Source organism: Cheilinus undulatus, linkage group 11 (genome assembly GCF_018320785.1).
Source record: "Cheilinus undulatus linkage group 11, ASM1832078v1, whole genome shotgun sequence".
NCBI classification, from domain to species: domain Eukaryota; kingdom Metazoa; phylum Chordata; class Actinopteri; order Labriformes; family Labridae; genus Cheilinus; species Cheilinus undulatus.
Window position 1 is genome coordinate 8,695,184 of NC_054875.1, and position 16,234 is coordinate 8,711,417.

At 41.0% G+C, this 16,234-nt stretch overlaps 1 protein-coding gene across 6 annotated transcripts in view; it reads right to left on the reverse strand.

Annotated features, from left to right (window-relative positions):
- The window catches only part of agrn (agrin), a 519,119-nt gene that overhangs the window by 107,187 nt on the left and 395,698 nt on the right, over window positions 1–16,234 (reverse strand). For all 6 annotated transcript variants that reach the window (XM_041798717.1, XM_041798715.1, XM_041798714.1 and 3 more), the window contains 5 exons: window positions 15,083–15,202; window positions 11,969–12,133; window positions 8,290–8,433; window positions 4,306–4,430; window positions 4,046–4,151 (listed from right to left, as the gene is read on the reverse strand). In XM_041798717.1, the coding sequence (XP_041654651.1) occupies window positions 4,046–4,151; window positions 4,306–4,430; window positions 8,290–8,433; window positions 11,969–12,133; window positions 15,083–15,202 (660 nt within the window). The remainder of the gene's footprint in view (window positions 1–4,045; window positions 4,152–4,305; window positions 4,431–8,289; window positions 8,434–11,968; window positions 12,134–15,082; window positions 15,203–16,234) is intronic.

Below are 16,234 nucleotides of genomic sequence, written 5' to 3' on the forward strand. Positions count from 1 at the left end.
TTTCCCCTGGTGCCAGATTCCACTTCTCCGCCCAAACGCCCTCACTCTTATGCTTGGTTGAGCTGCTTTTGCGCTGGAGTTTCTCCGATTCATCTTCTGCTGAGATACTGCAAAGAAGTAAGAGAAACTCCTCCCTGTGCTCTGTGGCTGTGCTGTCTTTTTGCTTGGAGACTTCAGAGAAACATCAGAGTCAGCTGCAAGTTCTCTGTTGCAAGCAGAAAGATTTTAAGAAAGCTCATCTGCAGGATTTTTTTCTTATGCTGCCCATTAACAGCACACTGCAGCAGCAGAAAACACACCCTGTGGTGTAATAAACAGTTGCAACAGATCAATGATGTTAAAAAAAGATCAATATTCATTCATTTATATAAGCCTTTGGCGTTGCTCTCCTGTCACACCACAGAGCAGCTTGGTGGGCATTAGCATGCCACAGTGCTAAGTCCAGGCGTCTGGAAGCTCTGCATGTAAACAGCGAGAGGGAGGGCAGGCAGGGCTACAGCGTGGTGAGGGGCGGAGGCAAAGCAAATGCTAATTCGCACCCAGCCACACGTGAAATGAGCTCGAGATCTAACCCCCGAGCCGACAGCCGCGGCGGAGCAGCTACCCGCGGTGCGACCGCATCCGAGAGAAGAAATTAAAAGATCCTCTGTGGCTGTCGGAGGGCCCGAGCGCTCGCCTGTCTCTTTCTCCCCTGAGGGCACCATGGAGAAAGAAAAGGGGCCGCTGTGATACGTGTTCTTGCCTTCTGTGTGCAGCAATGCTAGGTGAGGGATTACACACAACCCACATCTCTATTGCCAGGCAACAGAGCAATGTGAAACCAGAGTGGATTTTGGCTGTGTCTGCTGGTTACCCACGGCACTGAATTTGTAATCACCAGATGTTCAGGGACTTATCAAAGCCTTGTCGATCTCTCGCTGAGCATATTTGGATTCTTTATCGCTGTACCTGCAATTACAATTCAGCACAGCCCATGTCAACAATCCTGCCTCCTATGAATGTGGCCTAGTTTGAGTCTGACAAAGAGTACTCCAGAGAATCGTCTTAAGAGGACTCTGCTTCTGTGGTAAAACATTATTAGGTCAACAGCACCATGTCCGCTGAGCAAAGAGGTGCATGAACATGTTCCACCTTAAATTTTGAGACACCTGGCAGAGGCTGATGACCAACCCACGCAGCTGGCACCACTCCTCCCTACCATGCTTGCTGATGGCGCCTCTGGAACCCTGTTGTGATGCAAGCTGGCGGTCAGAGCGACAATTTCGATGTACATGAAAGCTTTGGCCTTGGCCCCAGTCCCGGCACCTATTACACCAATCCAAATAACGTCCATCAGCATCTGGACCATCGGCCAGGGGCTGTACCTTTTTACCCTGTACAAAGGTACTTTACATCAGCCGTTATACACAAGCAGCGCTGTGCTCCTGGCAGCATGAAACTACAAAAGGACTGACGCATTTCCCAGCAGGAGGGTTTGAAGATGAAGCCAAATCCCGACAGAGGAGTGAGAAAGCAGAGAGGAAGTGTCATTGCTATCCTGTGGCATTTCAGGGCTCTGACTCAAGTCAAACTTTAGAACTCCTGGTGTTAAAATACTATAATATCTCACTCTTTCATGATCTTTTCTCTAGTCCCACTCGTGATTTTGCCCTCATGTGGCATCTCACGGTAAGAGTGAGGGCAGGAATCACTTTACAGTCATCTGGTTTCTCCATGATACAAACCTATTATTAAACACTCATAGTCTTACAGCTTGACAAGAGGGCATTATAACAAAAAGAAAGATAAAAGACAACTTATGAGTAAGGATGGAGATCAGAATCTGGTTCTACAAGGACCTGGTTCTGCATTTCTCAAAATCCAAAAACAAATAAATTGTTAACTTATCAATACTGTTATCTTGACTGAATCTCATTACTGAAATCAGTGGTTCCAAAAATGATCAATCATTTGAATGTTTTTCATTAAAAGTCTTAAAATTTGGACCTAGTTGTCTTGAAAAATTGACATTATCATGGGAAAAACTGCTTTGTAACTCTAAGAAAACATTGCAAGTCAAGATCTCGAGAAAACAGCACAAGTTTCTTGTTGCCATATAACTATACTGTGCTGAACTATGTGATAAGTCTTGAAGTTGCAAACTGGAAGCCGTGTTCAAGCTGGCAAACTCAAAGACAGTTACCTGATCAAACCACCGAACATATGGTTCTATAAAAATGAGGACGGTCAAGTTTAATCGCAGTAATTGCGCTTAATCAATTCCAGACATAGTAAACAAATTTTGTCTAAATCATTTACTCTTCCCCTATTTCCTTCATAATCCATAACAAGTTCCTTTTTCCATGGACCAAGTTAATGTTAAATTATTTAATCTACCTATAGGTTCTCTGCAGATGACATCGTGCAGCACTGGGGGGCAAGAAGTGATTTCTGCATAGGGAAACACTACCTGACTATACCAAGCATCCAAAGTGCAAAAATAACATTTTCTGTACCTTTAAGCTACTTTTGTGTCCCAAAAGCTGTGAAAAATTCAGGCCAAAAAAAAAAACAAACAAAAAAAAAAAAAACAACTCATGGTGAAACGGCAGCGGGCAGGATTTAAAAAGCCTTAATCTAAAGCCTGGATGTGCAGTGTCACACAGCGCTGCTGTATGGTTTATTTCCACAAAGTGGTCCTGCCTAGTTAAGTACAGTTTTGTCACGGTTTTGCACCTTTAAACTCTGATCTTACTGCATTTCCTCAGCTGATGCCTATCTACCCTTTCTTGTTGTGATGGGAAATCTATCTCTTTTAAAAGATTCAGATCATTTGGCTCAGCTCAGTAGAGCTGTTTGTTTGGTTCTTGAACTGCTCTTCATTTGGTAACAGTTTGACTTTTCAAGTGCGGATTAAATGACAACAAAGGACGGAGGAAAGGAAATTGGCACTTAAACAGGAACTACCTTCGTCCATGAACGGCACATCATCACTCGGATGCTTACCCCAAAAGGTAAATTCGATTGATAGTACATCCCTGTTTCAATTAAAAGCATTTTTGGGACAAAGCAGGATTATTTTATCTAGTTAAACGGGCAAAACTAGACTCCTCAAGACTCTTGTTTACCTTCATCTGGCTAGACAACACAAAGAAGTCTCAGGACTGAGTAACTTGTGATACTGATCACCCCCATTATAAATCTGTTTAACTATGAAAAAAAATGCTTTATTTGAAAAGTTTAAGAAATCATGGCCAATGTATGTGAACATTTTCTGATGGCAATTGCAGTGAACAGGTAAATTTAGAACAGTAAAGTTCTAACTTTCCTCCGTGGTTGGTGCCACTTTTTAACTGCTATTCCCCTTGTGAGATCGGCATGATGTATTTAAGAAGCCAAGTAGTAAATCTTTGAGTGAGCAGACCATATGGAGTGCTGGTTTGACTGAGAATGCTCCTAAGTAAGGACAACAGGTGATGAGCAGAGGATAGTAGAGCAACTCGCAGCCTGTATCCAACTACTGTATTCTAGCTAGTAAATGCAACTCCATGTGGCAGTAAGACTAAAACCTTTTCCATCTGCAGGAAATTTTTTAAAACAGGGCAGCTTATATACTGGAGTGACTTATATTGTAGATGTTATGGTAAATAAAATGTCATAATGATGCAGTTTTCTTTCTTGATACCTATTCTGTTGTAACATGACAAAAAAAACAGTAAAAATGAGGGCTCAGGTGTTTAAGGAGTATTGATAAGGGTATCAAATCAATTGATATCAACAAAATCTCCATCCCACTTATGAGAGCCTCTAATTGACTCATCAATGTGACGTTTCAAATGAGGATTCTAGATCTGTGCTTGCTAACAGCGCTATCATGAGCAGGTAATTTACCAGAAAGCAAACTTTGCATACACGTCTTCTGATTTGACTTTCCCTGACAGAAACAGAGAGATGGATAGGAGGAGAAACAGCAGGAGGGGGATCATTTGAGGCTCACTGCAGCGCTCATTATCGCCTGATTGGAGCCGTGTGACGTGTGATGCATGAAGGCTTCGACAGGGCTCACCTGTGCACTGTCCAAAGTGTTGCACTGTGATGTCCTTGTCCTGCCTGCAGGCGATGGTCCTCAGCTGGCACTGGTCAGCATAGGTCACCCCATCTGAGCCGCACACCTGCTCCACGGTGACAGAGATGGAGTGGGGGGAGATGGGAACACATGTTAACTCCCTGCAGACTGCTGAAACATTGTCTTTCTGTTCAAACCTCGATGTAAACTTGTAAATTAGACTATTTGTTTCTTAATTGCTGACAGTTTGAAGGACACACCTTTGTTTTGTTTTTCTCATCGCAGTCGGGGGACGGACACTCGCAGTGAGCTTGGCCGTTCACTTCAATGCAGGAAGCTCCAAAATTGCACTCCAACTCTTCACATGAAGTCGGGGCCTCGGGACCTGTTGGAGGATAGGTCTTATGTTAAACTCATATGGCTAACAGCAATTAGCTAGCAATCAGCACTGACCAATTATCAACCAGTTGATAATCAGGGCCAATACAGGACATTTTGCTGATTATCTGTAACTGCTCTTCATTTTACTGATCAATACGCAGCTACTTTACTGCCTATAACACTATCTGATTGGCTAAGACATCACAGGTTTATAGCCAATGAACACTGCAGCCTGAGTGCCACTGACATGCAGAGACACAGAGCAGACTGGAGAGGAAATGTCCAGTGTTTCACACAGGGAAGGCAATCCTGCTGTTAAAATCTGACACTGAAAACATTACACACCTCTGCACTGAAGATGCAAAAACACCACAATCCTGCAAGCATTTTCTAGAATGGCAAGCCTGTCCAGTTTCCCAGTTGGATCACAGAAACTGCATGAATATGAACGTTAGCTGTCAGTAATGTAAGCTTATATTTGGCCTCTCAAAGCTAAAATGAAAGTGTCTGAAATTGTCCATAAACTCCCTTGCTGGTTTAATCAGTAGACTGTGGTGTTATTTCTTGAACTTCCCTGTTAATAGTTATGGTGCTGAAATTTCCTGAAGTTGTTTCTGGTAACATCATAGAAATAAGGGATAAAAAATAACATAAAACTATATTTTAGGCCTTTGTTGTCCAAGGGGTGTGATAAAAAGTAGATTTATGATACTCAAGTATCATCAGAGTAAATGACAGATACTTGACTGGTACGCAATCAATACTGTCCTTTAACTTTACTCCACCAGATTTAAGAGGCAAACTCTACTTTTTATTCTAAAATCATCTGACTTAGATGACTGAGACTAATAGTTACCATGGTGATTTAGATTATTGATCTAAAATAGAAGTCAACTAAAGAACTGCTGTTATGATTCGGCTTCTTATAATAATGAGCTCCATCTTAACTATTTATATCATTTCAGTGATTGATGCCTTGGTAGGTTAAATCCAGTTGAAGAATGAATTATTTTGACATCCAGTATTGCTTTTGTATAGAACATTTTATTTGAAGGAGTATGCAGAAGACTGACAGGACACTGTCATAATCATGACAGACACCTGTCATTCACATGATGGAGGCTTTATGAGCGTTTATGAATGTCGTGTCATTCAGTCATTTATGTCACATTTAATTCAAATATTGATCAATTTTTTCTTCCTTGTACAGTAAGGTAAGGCTGCATCCAGCTATGTTAAGCTACCACAGGGGTGTCAAAACTATGGCAGGTGGGCCAAATGCGGCCCCCTCTTGTTTGCCCCGAAGCAAATTTGGAATAGAAATTGAAATATGGCCAACATTAGAACATGAAGCTTTGGCTTGATTGCAATACTTATTAGTTTCAGCAGTGCTACCGTGCTAATTTTGTAAACAAACATTTTGACAGGAAGAATTTATTGATGTTTTTATTCATTTGTGACTACACTAAGACAACACTGTAAATGGTAAACATATTGGCAACCAAAGTAATAACGTTATATGTTGATTTGCAATGCCCTAATTAATTAGCCCACTAAACAGCAGCACCAATAGTGTTCGAGTTACATAGCCAGTGGAAGTCAGGGCTAAAAAGGTCCCACTGAAATCTGATTGACCTCCCAAAATCCTTAAATTGATCGGCTATTTGCCTTGTCAGCCACTAACTAGCCATGTGAGCACACTCGATCACTAAGAACATCTCAGTCTACATTAGACTTGTTTATAACTTTAATTTCTTCAAGTGAAAGTGGCCCCATCATTCTTATATATTTCAATATGTGGTCCTCAGTGGACAAAGTTTGGCCTGGCCAAGAATAAAGACTGGAAATAACAGGGGAGAGAGGGGTATGTTCCAGGTTTTACTTATGAAGCTCTCCATGGAAAGGAAAAACGCTGGAGGGCAACCAAACAGAATGCAAGATACACTGAAAACTTCCCCTCTTGATCTGGGTTGATCAGTCGAGTAGTGGTGTGTAGAGGTGGGTGGCTCTTAATTTATTGCAGTAAAGGTGACACAAGTAACCAAATGACACTTAATGACAACATTTATAAAGGCTCATAAAGCCTCTTTCGTGTGAATGAAAGGCGTCATGCCAGTCTTATACATGCACCTTCAAAAAAAGTGTTACCCTTCTGTCTAATTAAATATATTTTGCTTGACAAAAATGATTAATTTTGTAAGAATCTGAAGACATAACTTAGGTCACTGTATTTTTTCACTGTGGTAATATTGCTTTCAATTCAGTAAAAAAATCATAGCAGTTGTGCTGTGGGTTAAAAGGGTAAACTGTTACTTTTGATGGGTTGCATTTTTACATTTTGATGCATTTTAGGATTTCTATAGTTAGCTTTGATTAATCTTTCCTTGAATCCTTTTAAAAATTGTACTCTTTTGTATCTGAAATTTTGTCCTGCCTTAAAATAAGAGTACATGACTTCTTTTTGGATTTAAACCTGCTTTATTTTGAAAGAAAAAAGGAACTTTAACTAGATCTTAAAGTAGATGATTAACCACAGGAAAAAGGAACTTGCTATGAATTGGAAAGGAAATAAGGCAACAGTAACAAAAAATGAAACAATAGCACAAGGTGCAGATGACTTTTGACTCGCCCACTGAGCTGTCTGTGAGTTTTTTTTAAGTGAATGATATTTTACATCAATTTGTCTGCAGGGATAGGCTTTACTTAAGAGTGCTGAAAGGGACATTAAAGCATGTGATGAATGCAATTAAAAAAATTAACGCACTGATGATAGATTTTAATCATTAACGGCTACCGCATTAATGCCTCCAGCCCTACTGTACATGAGAAAAAACAGTATCAGACCCCTATTGTGAGCCATGAATCCTGAGTTAACAAGCTTCCAGCTGAGCTACCTTTTGGCAGAGTTTCTACCCAAGACACCTCTTACTGCACTCTGGCTGGTTTTTAAAGTGGAGAATAGAGACCAGCTGAAAGATAGATTTTTCCCTCTCTGAGTTAGTGACCTGTTTTTAGCCTTTCTAACCACACCACCTCAGTGGCAATATCATAAAATAGTCTAGTTACCTTGACGTCACACTGTGTGAATAATTCATCGTTTCATAGACCACAGCAGATCTCCCCTGAAGCTCTCCAAAGGAGTGTTTGAAGCCTTGAAGTTTCCACAGCGGGAGCTGCAGCTGGGGAGCCCAGTGTGCACCTGGCAGGCTGGGAGTGTGGGGGTCTTTGCATTGTCACTTCATCACAGAGGCTTAGGGTACCCCCCACCTTTTGGCTCATGCTTTTATGTGCTACCACCTCTCACTACCTTGTCTTTCCATTCAGCAGGGTGTGTGGCGGAGCGCTTTCACCACTGTGCTGGGACTGCTGGCTTCATTAAGTGTTTGACTTCCAGTCGATATCCGATGGTGCATCTTAATCAAGGAGCTGCAGGCCCCCACAGCAGGAACTAACCTTTCCTTCAACTCGCTTTTAATCTTCTGCTATCTCCGCTTCTGTTTTTTCTATTAATCGAAGTCATCAATAGCCCTTATGCAGATGCATAACTACATTTTGTGGCGTATAATTTATAGAGAATTAAATATCAATGGGTGATGCGTGACGCAGATGTCGTTCCTACACTCAACTATTTTCCTAATCGCTATCGATTAACTGCCTCACAGCCACTTCCTTCCTTCCTGTGCCAATAAAGCAGATGGATGTGAAAAGCAGACAGAAAAAATTGGCTGCTAAGAGGCTGATCCGCGGATCAGACGACTGACAGGAAAACACTTTAGAGTGATCGAGGGATGCTGAGACAGAAGAGAAAAATGTGTGTGGTAGATTAACACTCCACCAGTTGCCTAGCTGCTCTCTCTTATTACCTTTGTCGCAGCCGTTCATGCCCATCTTGCTTCCATCTGGACACACGTTGCACTTCATGCCCTTCACCCCCGTCTTGCAGGAACACAGACCTGACATCTGCTCACAGTCGTCTCGCACCGAGCCTGTGGCGTCGCAGTTACACGCTAACATGGAGAGCAAAACAGAAAGATTAATTCAATAAAGACCTATCACTGAAAGATAATAAAAGAGAGAAATAGCAAGGTGATCGATGCCTGAGATGCATCTACGTATGCCTTTGACTTGGCATTCTCACACAGCCTCAGGGGCCACAGAGAAGGGAAGAGAAGGAGGATGAGAATGTCACAGAAAAAATAAACAACCTAAGGGAAGGACATCAACCCCATCATGTTCCTGGAATCATTGATGTGTTTTTTACTCGTCCCCTCCTGCTGAACCTGGCGTTGCTGCGCAGTGCGTTGTCTGCTTGCCGAGGGTAAACCTTGTTAAGGTCGGGCCATGGGTGAGGCACCTGCAGGCTTCCTGCTGTTGACTGTGGCTTTGGGAGCTTATGTCCTATCATACGTTAGCGGCAGGAAACGAGCTGGTCGCCATATTGCATTACACTGAGACAAACAAGGGGCCCTGACCCTGTTGTTCGATTGAATACAAATGAAAACAACTCATTCAATACTACACTGGTCTGACAGGAGTAAAGGATATAGGAGGGTTTGCAGTGAAATAGATTATCTCCTTATTTCACTTTTTTGTTTATAATTACAGTCCGACCTTATTTCAAGGTTGTCAATTTCAAAATAAGAGTCTCACAGAAGTATTGCTTTATATAGTCTACATTAATTAAAGTATCTATTTTCCCAGTATACGGCATAAAGCTTTATAGAACAAAACTATTTACCTCAGTGAAATCTGTCCTTAAATAAACATCACTAATTTATTGACTTCTCTGCACCAAAGGTTTGGCTCCACGCAAAGCTCCTATGAGAAACTCTCCTTTATGAAAATTTAACATACATTTTATCAGAATTTTTACAACCTCAGTTCCAAAAAAGTTGGGGCACTGTGTAAAAAGAATAATACCACATTGTGACCCATGTTTTATTCACATCAGAACATACGAGATAAACTGAGACCTTTTACCATTTCATTTAACATATTAGCTCATTTTTATCTTGATGGCTGCAACGCATCTCAAAATAGTTGGGACATGGCCATGTTTACCATTTTGTAGCATCCCTTCTTCTTTCAACAACAGTCTGTAAACATCTGAAAAGTGAGGAGATCAGTTGCTGGAGTTTCGGGAGAAGAGTGTTGTCCCATTCTTATTAGATTAAGGGTCCTAGCTGCGCAACAGTCCTGGATCTTCTTTGACTGATTTTTTGTTTAAGTTTAAGTATTTGCCAGTTATTTGCAATTTGTGAAAGGTCTGGACTGTTCTAGATCATGCACACACATGGCTTCTTCTATGCCTGACACAGCTTTAACTTGCATTGGTGGATGGCATGGTCAACTGTGTTGACAGACAACAATTTCTGGGAGTGTTCCTGAGCCCATGCAGTGATTTCCAGTACAGAATCATACCTGTTTTTAAAGCAGTGCTGCCTGAGGGCCTAAACATCACAAGTATCCAATACAGACCTTTGGCCTTGTCCCTTGTGCACAGAGAATTCTCCAGATTCTCTGAACTTTTTGATGATTTTATGTAGTGTAGATGGTAGGATATTCAGAGTCTTTGTAATTTTACATTTTTCTGACAATGTTCCTCAATTTTTAGATGCATTTTTTTACAGGTTGGTGAACCTCTGCCAATTTTTTTTTTTTTACTTCTGAGAGACTCTGCCTCTCTTAAATGCTCCTTCCATACCCAGTCACATCACTAACCTGTTACTGATTAACCTGATCAGTTGCAAAATGCTTTTGCAAAATAATGCAGTTGCAAAACACTTTTTTTGAGATGGTAGCTGCCATCATGTGCTGCCATAGCTGCCATTCCTGTGTTTCTTGGATCACAGATTATCTGACATGAAGGCCACAGTTTGTCAGGCTGGGGAACTGTGTTTCTGGGACATTAACGAGCAGTACAGGGGCTACACAAGGGACAGTCCTGGCTCCATTCCTGTTCACACTGCATACATCAGACTTCAAATACAGCACTGAGTCCTGCCACATCCAGAAATACTTGGATGACACTGCTATTGTGGCATGTATCAGAAATGGACAAGAAGCCGAATACAGAGATCTGATAGAGGCCTTCAGTGACTGGAGTCACAAAAACACTCAACACCTCAAAGACAAAGGAAATGATCATACATTTCCGCAAATCAAAACCTGCTCTTCGGCCAGTGAACACTTGTGGCGTGGACATCGAGGTGGCGACATTGTACAAATATTTAGGTGTATACCTGGATAGTAAGTTGGACTGGTCTAAAAACGTAGACTTCACCTACAAAAAGGGGCAGAGCTGCCTCTTTTGTCTGAGAAGACTCCAATCTATAGACATCTGCAGCAAGATGCTGCAGATGTTTTATCAGTTTGTGGTGGCAAGTGTTCTGTTTTATGCTGCAGTCTGCTGGGGAGGCAGTGTAAAACACAAGGATGCAAGGCGTCTGACCAAACTGGTTAAAAAAGCTGGCTCCGTGGTTGGAATCAAATTGAACTCATTGGAGGATGAGGTGGAGAGACGCGCACTGAGCAAGGTGGAGGCCATTCTGAGAAACATGGATCATCCACTTCATATCTCCCTCAGTGAGCAAAGAAACAACGGTGGTGGACGGCTCCTATCCCCGCGCTGCAGGACAGAAAGATTTAGAAAATCTTTCATACCATCAGCTATTAGACTTTATAATTCTACAGTAAACGGATGAGAATCCCAGTGCATTTCCCTTCGGGGATGAATAAAGTTCTTGTATTGTAGTATTGTATTGTATTGTATCAAATCCAAAATGGGGTAGTATTTTTCATGAAATAGTAAAATGTTTCAGTCGCAACATTTCATATATTGTTTATGTTCTACTGTGAATAAAATATAAGTTGATGAGATTTGACAGCCATTGCATTCTGTTTTTACTTTACATTTTGCAACGTCTCCCAGCTTTTCTGGAAATGGGTTTTACTATAGGATATTATAGATCAATGGTAAGGTTGGACACCTCAACTGGAAGATTTGGGGGTTTGATCCCAAGTTCCTTCAGTCACATGTCCATGTGTTCTCAGGCAAGTTGCTCATTAATGAACATTTATCAAAAAAATTATATTATATATACATCTTTGCAAAGGAGACTATAAAGCATGAGGGACTTCTCTGTTACTCTTCTTGAGTTTTCTTTTTTAACCTCTGTTCAACTTTTCCTATGTTGACTGAAAATCCTTCTCAGCCAAAAGTGTGATTTCTGGCTTTATTTTGGTTAAAAGGGGTAATTTTACATGCTGAAGTCACAGCAGAAATCTGAGAAATATGTCTGAAACCAAATAAAAGCGCAAATCTCAGAATGGATACCTCTTGAGGTAAGTGAGAAAGTATATTTTGTTATTCTGTGGGTGAACTGAAGCTTGACTGAAAGGTGCAGAAAGCTACCAGCAATTTATGGGAGTAAAAAGAGGCAGCATTCATACCGTTGCTTTGTGCAACAAATGACTGCTCCTACACTCTAAGTCATGTGTAACACTTCTTCACAAGCACACATAGTGGTATTTTTTCCTTACGTGTGCAGCCGCTCATGTTTTCAGTCACAATGCCACGGAAGTTCCAGAAGCCCGGCTCACAGCGGTCACATTTCTGCCCCCCGACGCCCGGCTTGCAGGAGCACTGACCGGAGGCTGGGTCACATGATCCTTTGTAGGAGCCGTAAATGTTACACTGACAGGTACCTGAGGAGGAAAGAGCAACACAAGTGTCACTTACAACTTCATCCATCACTGCTTCTTACTTTCTGACTTTGAAAAGTCCTCTCAAAAATCTAACAACAGCTGAATGCTGCAACCAAAACTGCCTGCACTGTCCATCTCTCATCTCCGTTGTTTTTCAATTAAAGACGTTTTTCAATTTAAAAAAAAAAAGTCACCTCATAAGGTGTATTTACATTGATAAGTGCACTTTATTGCGCTGGAAGCAGCCCCAGAATGGGCATGTGCTCTGGGATTGCTTCCAGCGTGAACATGGAAGTGCACTTTTAAATGCATTTCTCCCTCATTATGAGAGATTTATGAATGAAAACAATTTTTTTATCAGTTTAGTAAAAGTTCTCATGAGGTGCTGTTTTCAATTAACAAAGCTCTAAATTTAAAATAGTAAGTAGCATTGAGAAGGAAGCCATGGAGGAGGGCTTTGCTGAGCAGTGCTGGTCTTAACTCACTGGAAATGCTGATTGTGGGGGATAATGTGTTACAGAGCTGAGTTTTGGAAATTGAACTCACAGACTTTGGCAGCCACCATGACAGAACAAGTACCATTACAATAAAAAGAAAAACAAATTGTGGCCCAGATGGTCCAGTGATAAGGTTGTGTCCCATGCACTTGGGCAGCACAGGTTCAAGTCCAGCCTGTGGCTCCTTTCCTTCATGTCCCACCCCCACTCTCTCATCTGTTACTGACTCTATCCACTGCCCACCATGCTGAATAAAGGCGTAAAGCCCAAGAATATATCTTAAAAAAATTATGAGTTGCTCTCTCTTTGAAAATTTTAGGAAATATTTGATATATTGTAAGACCTCAATCCAAAATGTATAACACAGGAACACTAATTTTTCAAATGTAGAAATTTCAGTGCAAAAATTTTATTCATGATGCAAGTTTTAACTGACTAATTCTGTTCAGCCCATTAAATCAAGCATTAATTTTGAATTTGAGCACATAAATATAAAAAGTAGTACATTACATTTGAAAAAAGCAGATTTTTTCCCTTTTGTCAGTGAGTGAATCATCATATCTGTGTAAGTGAGAGTAGTTTTGAGGAAGTTAGACATGCTGGTAGAGAGAAAATTATTCATGTGGCTTTCTCAGCAGTGTTAATTTCGTTGACTAAAACTATGACTAAAAATGTTTGTCAACAGTCTTTTCATCCATGACAATAATTAGACAAAGACTAACCAAACATAAATCTTTTATGACAAAAACTGACTAAAAATAAGTTTAGATTTCATCTAGATGATAAAAACTAAAATGCAATGTAGCTTTTATCAGACATTCAAAATACATGGTATTTTTCCACTGTGGGTAAATCTATCAAAATGTAATGCATCTGTATCTCTTTTGCAACTCAGCTGTAGAAAGCAAACCAGGTTTGGCCAAGTGCATAAAACACACTACCATGATTCAGTACCAGATTTAGGCAAGAAAATAAATGCTTAGACTAAACCTAGACTAAAATGTTTTTGAGTTTTTGTCGACTAAAACTAGACTAAAACTAAAAAGGGTAGAATGACTAAAATGTGACTAAAACTAAAAGGCATGTAATCAAAGACTAAAACTAAGACTAAAATTAAAAATAGCTGCCAAAATTAACTAACAAAAGCTGCTAATCCATCCTCTTTAGCAGTGGTGTCTAACTGGTTTTCCTTTGAGCCCCCCTACTGTCACCTAAGACAATACCCCTAACAGCAAGATGCTAAAAAAAGTGATACATTATGGTCAGAAATTAACATCAGTTTTATTATTTCTATAGTTTAAAACCAAACAATACAGCCCTAAACACAGAGTTGTCATCCAAAGACCTTTGCATGAACGATTTATAAGATCTTTATTATGATTTTATTTTTTATGTGCAACTGTAATTGAACACCCTCAGAGGAGAGAGAGCCTTGTGCCCCCCCCTGAAATCTCTGGCGTCCCTTAAGTGGAGCCCCTGACCCCAGGCTGGGAACCAAGTCTCTACACTTTAATGGCTGGTAACTTTCTTAAACTCAGTTTTGATTCTCAATTCTATTAGTCATTATTATTATTTTTACTTTTTTTTGCTATATCTGAATGATTTTTAACTGATCTTTGTATGCTGTTTTACTGTATTTTAAGCATCTTAATTGCAAATTGATAAATCATTGAAGTACAACGACTGTGAATGGACTTTTCCATCACGTCACCGCTGAAAGGTGGGGGTTTCCAGGTCAACTGAGGGCTGTGCTGGACACAGATGGAGTAAACTGTGAGCAGGTGTTTCTGTGTCTGTGAAGAAGGAGCACCATAATACTGTCTAGCACAGTGAGCAGATAATGCAATAGCTCACTACTCTTAAGAAAAGTCTTAAAACCCAGTCTTTTGATGCTCTTTATGTCATAAATGTTCTATTTTTAATCCTATAAAGCACTTTGAGTTGCATCATACTGAAAACTGTGCATGAATGCTGCTCTGAAAATAAACTTGCCTTGCCTTACTACCATGTCAAAGATTTATACTAGGCTCAAATGTCAGGTAAGCCCGTTTTCCATCACTAAAAGGAGGATAAAGTGCGCTTAGGTGAATCTCCTTGACTAAATCTCTGTGTATCCTTATTTCTTACTCTGCATTTCCTCCATCTATACTGTATCCTCTCACTAACAGCTTCATGCAGCATTTTTCCCCCCATCTCTGCACGTCAAGATCATCAGATGGAAAGATTTTTCTGTTGATATGCTGCAACATTACCATAATCATTCTTTGGATTAAGATGAAACATTTTCCACTCTGCAACTTTGCTACTGTAATTGCAGTCAAGGACAATAAGCGCTGTGTGCCATATGCTGAAAAGGCCTGATAGTATCTAAACTTTTTTGTGTGCGTCCTAACAAACTCAGGATTTATAGAGGGTTATCAGAGGTTATAGGGAGACTAAGAAGGGGTCTTACTGGGACACCCGGCCAATCCAACTCCCAGGGCGGCTGTCACGTTGTCGAGGCAGCAGCCGTACACAGACTGACTGCAGTGCTGGGGTTCTGTCAGCTCAGGAAGAGATGTGGATGAAATTGCTGATGAGGAGGAAACAAAACAAGGGAGGGGAGATGGGAGATTGGAGAGAAAGAAGAACATATTAGGGATTATTTTAGCAAGGGAAGTGAATTAGACAATACAATCTCCGTGCAACATGTAACTTTTTTCCCCACAATGGGACTGGCTCCAGGGGCAGAGGTGGAGAGGCTGGCAACAGGCTTCAAGATAACAATTCTATTTGCTACTTCCTCCACAATGGCTCAAAATCAGGGGGAAAATGATGCTATTACCTCCAGTGAAAACAAACAATGGCATCGCTGGTGAATGTGCAGCAGCTGACATTTACCACCTACTAGGAGGCATGTTCTCTTCATTTGTTCCTGTCTTATATTACAGAATTACGCTGCTGCCCTACAACCTCCCCCTCCCCCTCCCCTCCCCCCAAAAAGGAACAGAAAGGCTGCTGCATAATACGAAGAAATGTGCCAAGCAGTTTTTCTGCCTGTTGGAGAGCTCCTTTGTCTAAGGATGCAGCAGCCTTCAAACTAGCGTGACAGCTTGGAGAAAGGAAAAACATTCAACAAAATATGCTCCCAAAAGTTGCTGTTTCTCCTGAAATTGGAAGAGAGCACTGAAATGTACAGCAGGAGGGAGAGAGTTTGGGTTTTGTTTTTTTATAAGGCCGAGGCAGAAATATCATTGTTTAAATTCTCTCCAGGCTTTGCAGTGAAAAGTAAAGTTGTAGAGATAGAGAGCAGAATTCTCTCCCTCCCTCCCCTTTTATTTCTCTCTGTCTCTCTCTATTCCCCTCCCGATTGCTTTCTCTTGTGTTGCTCATTTGGAGTTTGGAGGCTGGAGATACCGGGGCCATAAATCACACTGTTACTGGTGTGGATATGAGCCTCAGCCTAATGGTGATGACTCGGCTCGCTCTTTTTCCAGTGCTTTCCTACTCCAGAGATGGGCTTTGGACACAGTTCATTTAACTTGCCACTTTCCGGCGCTCCATACGGCTATCTGTACTGAGCCTATTAGGACAAGGAGAACTTTTAATTTCATATGTTCTTCCA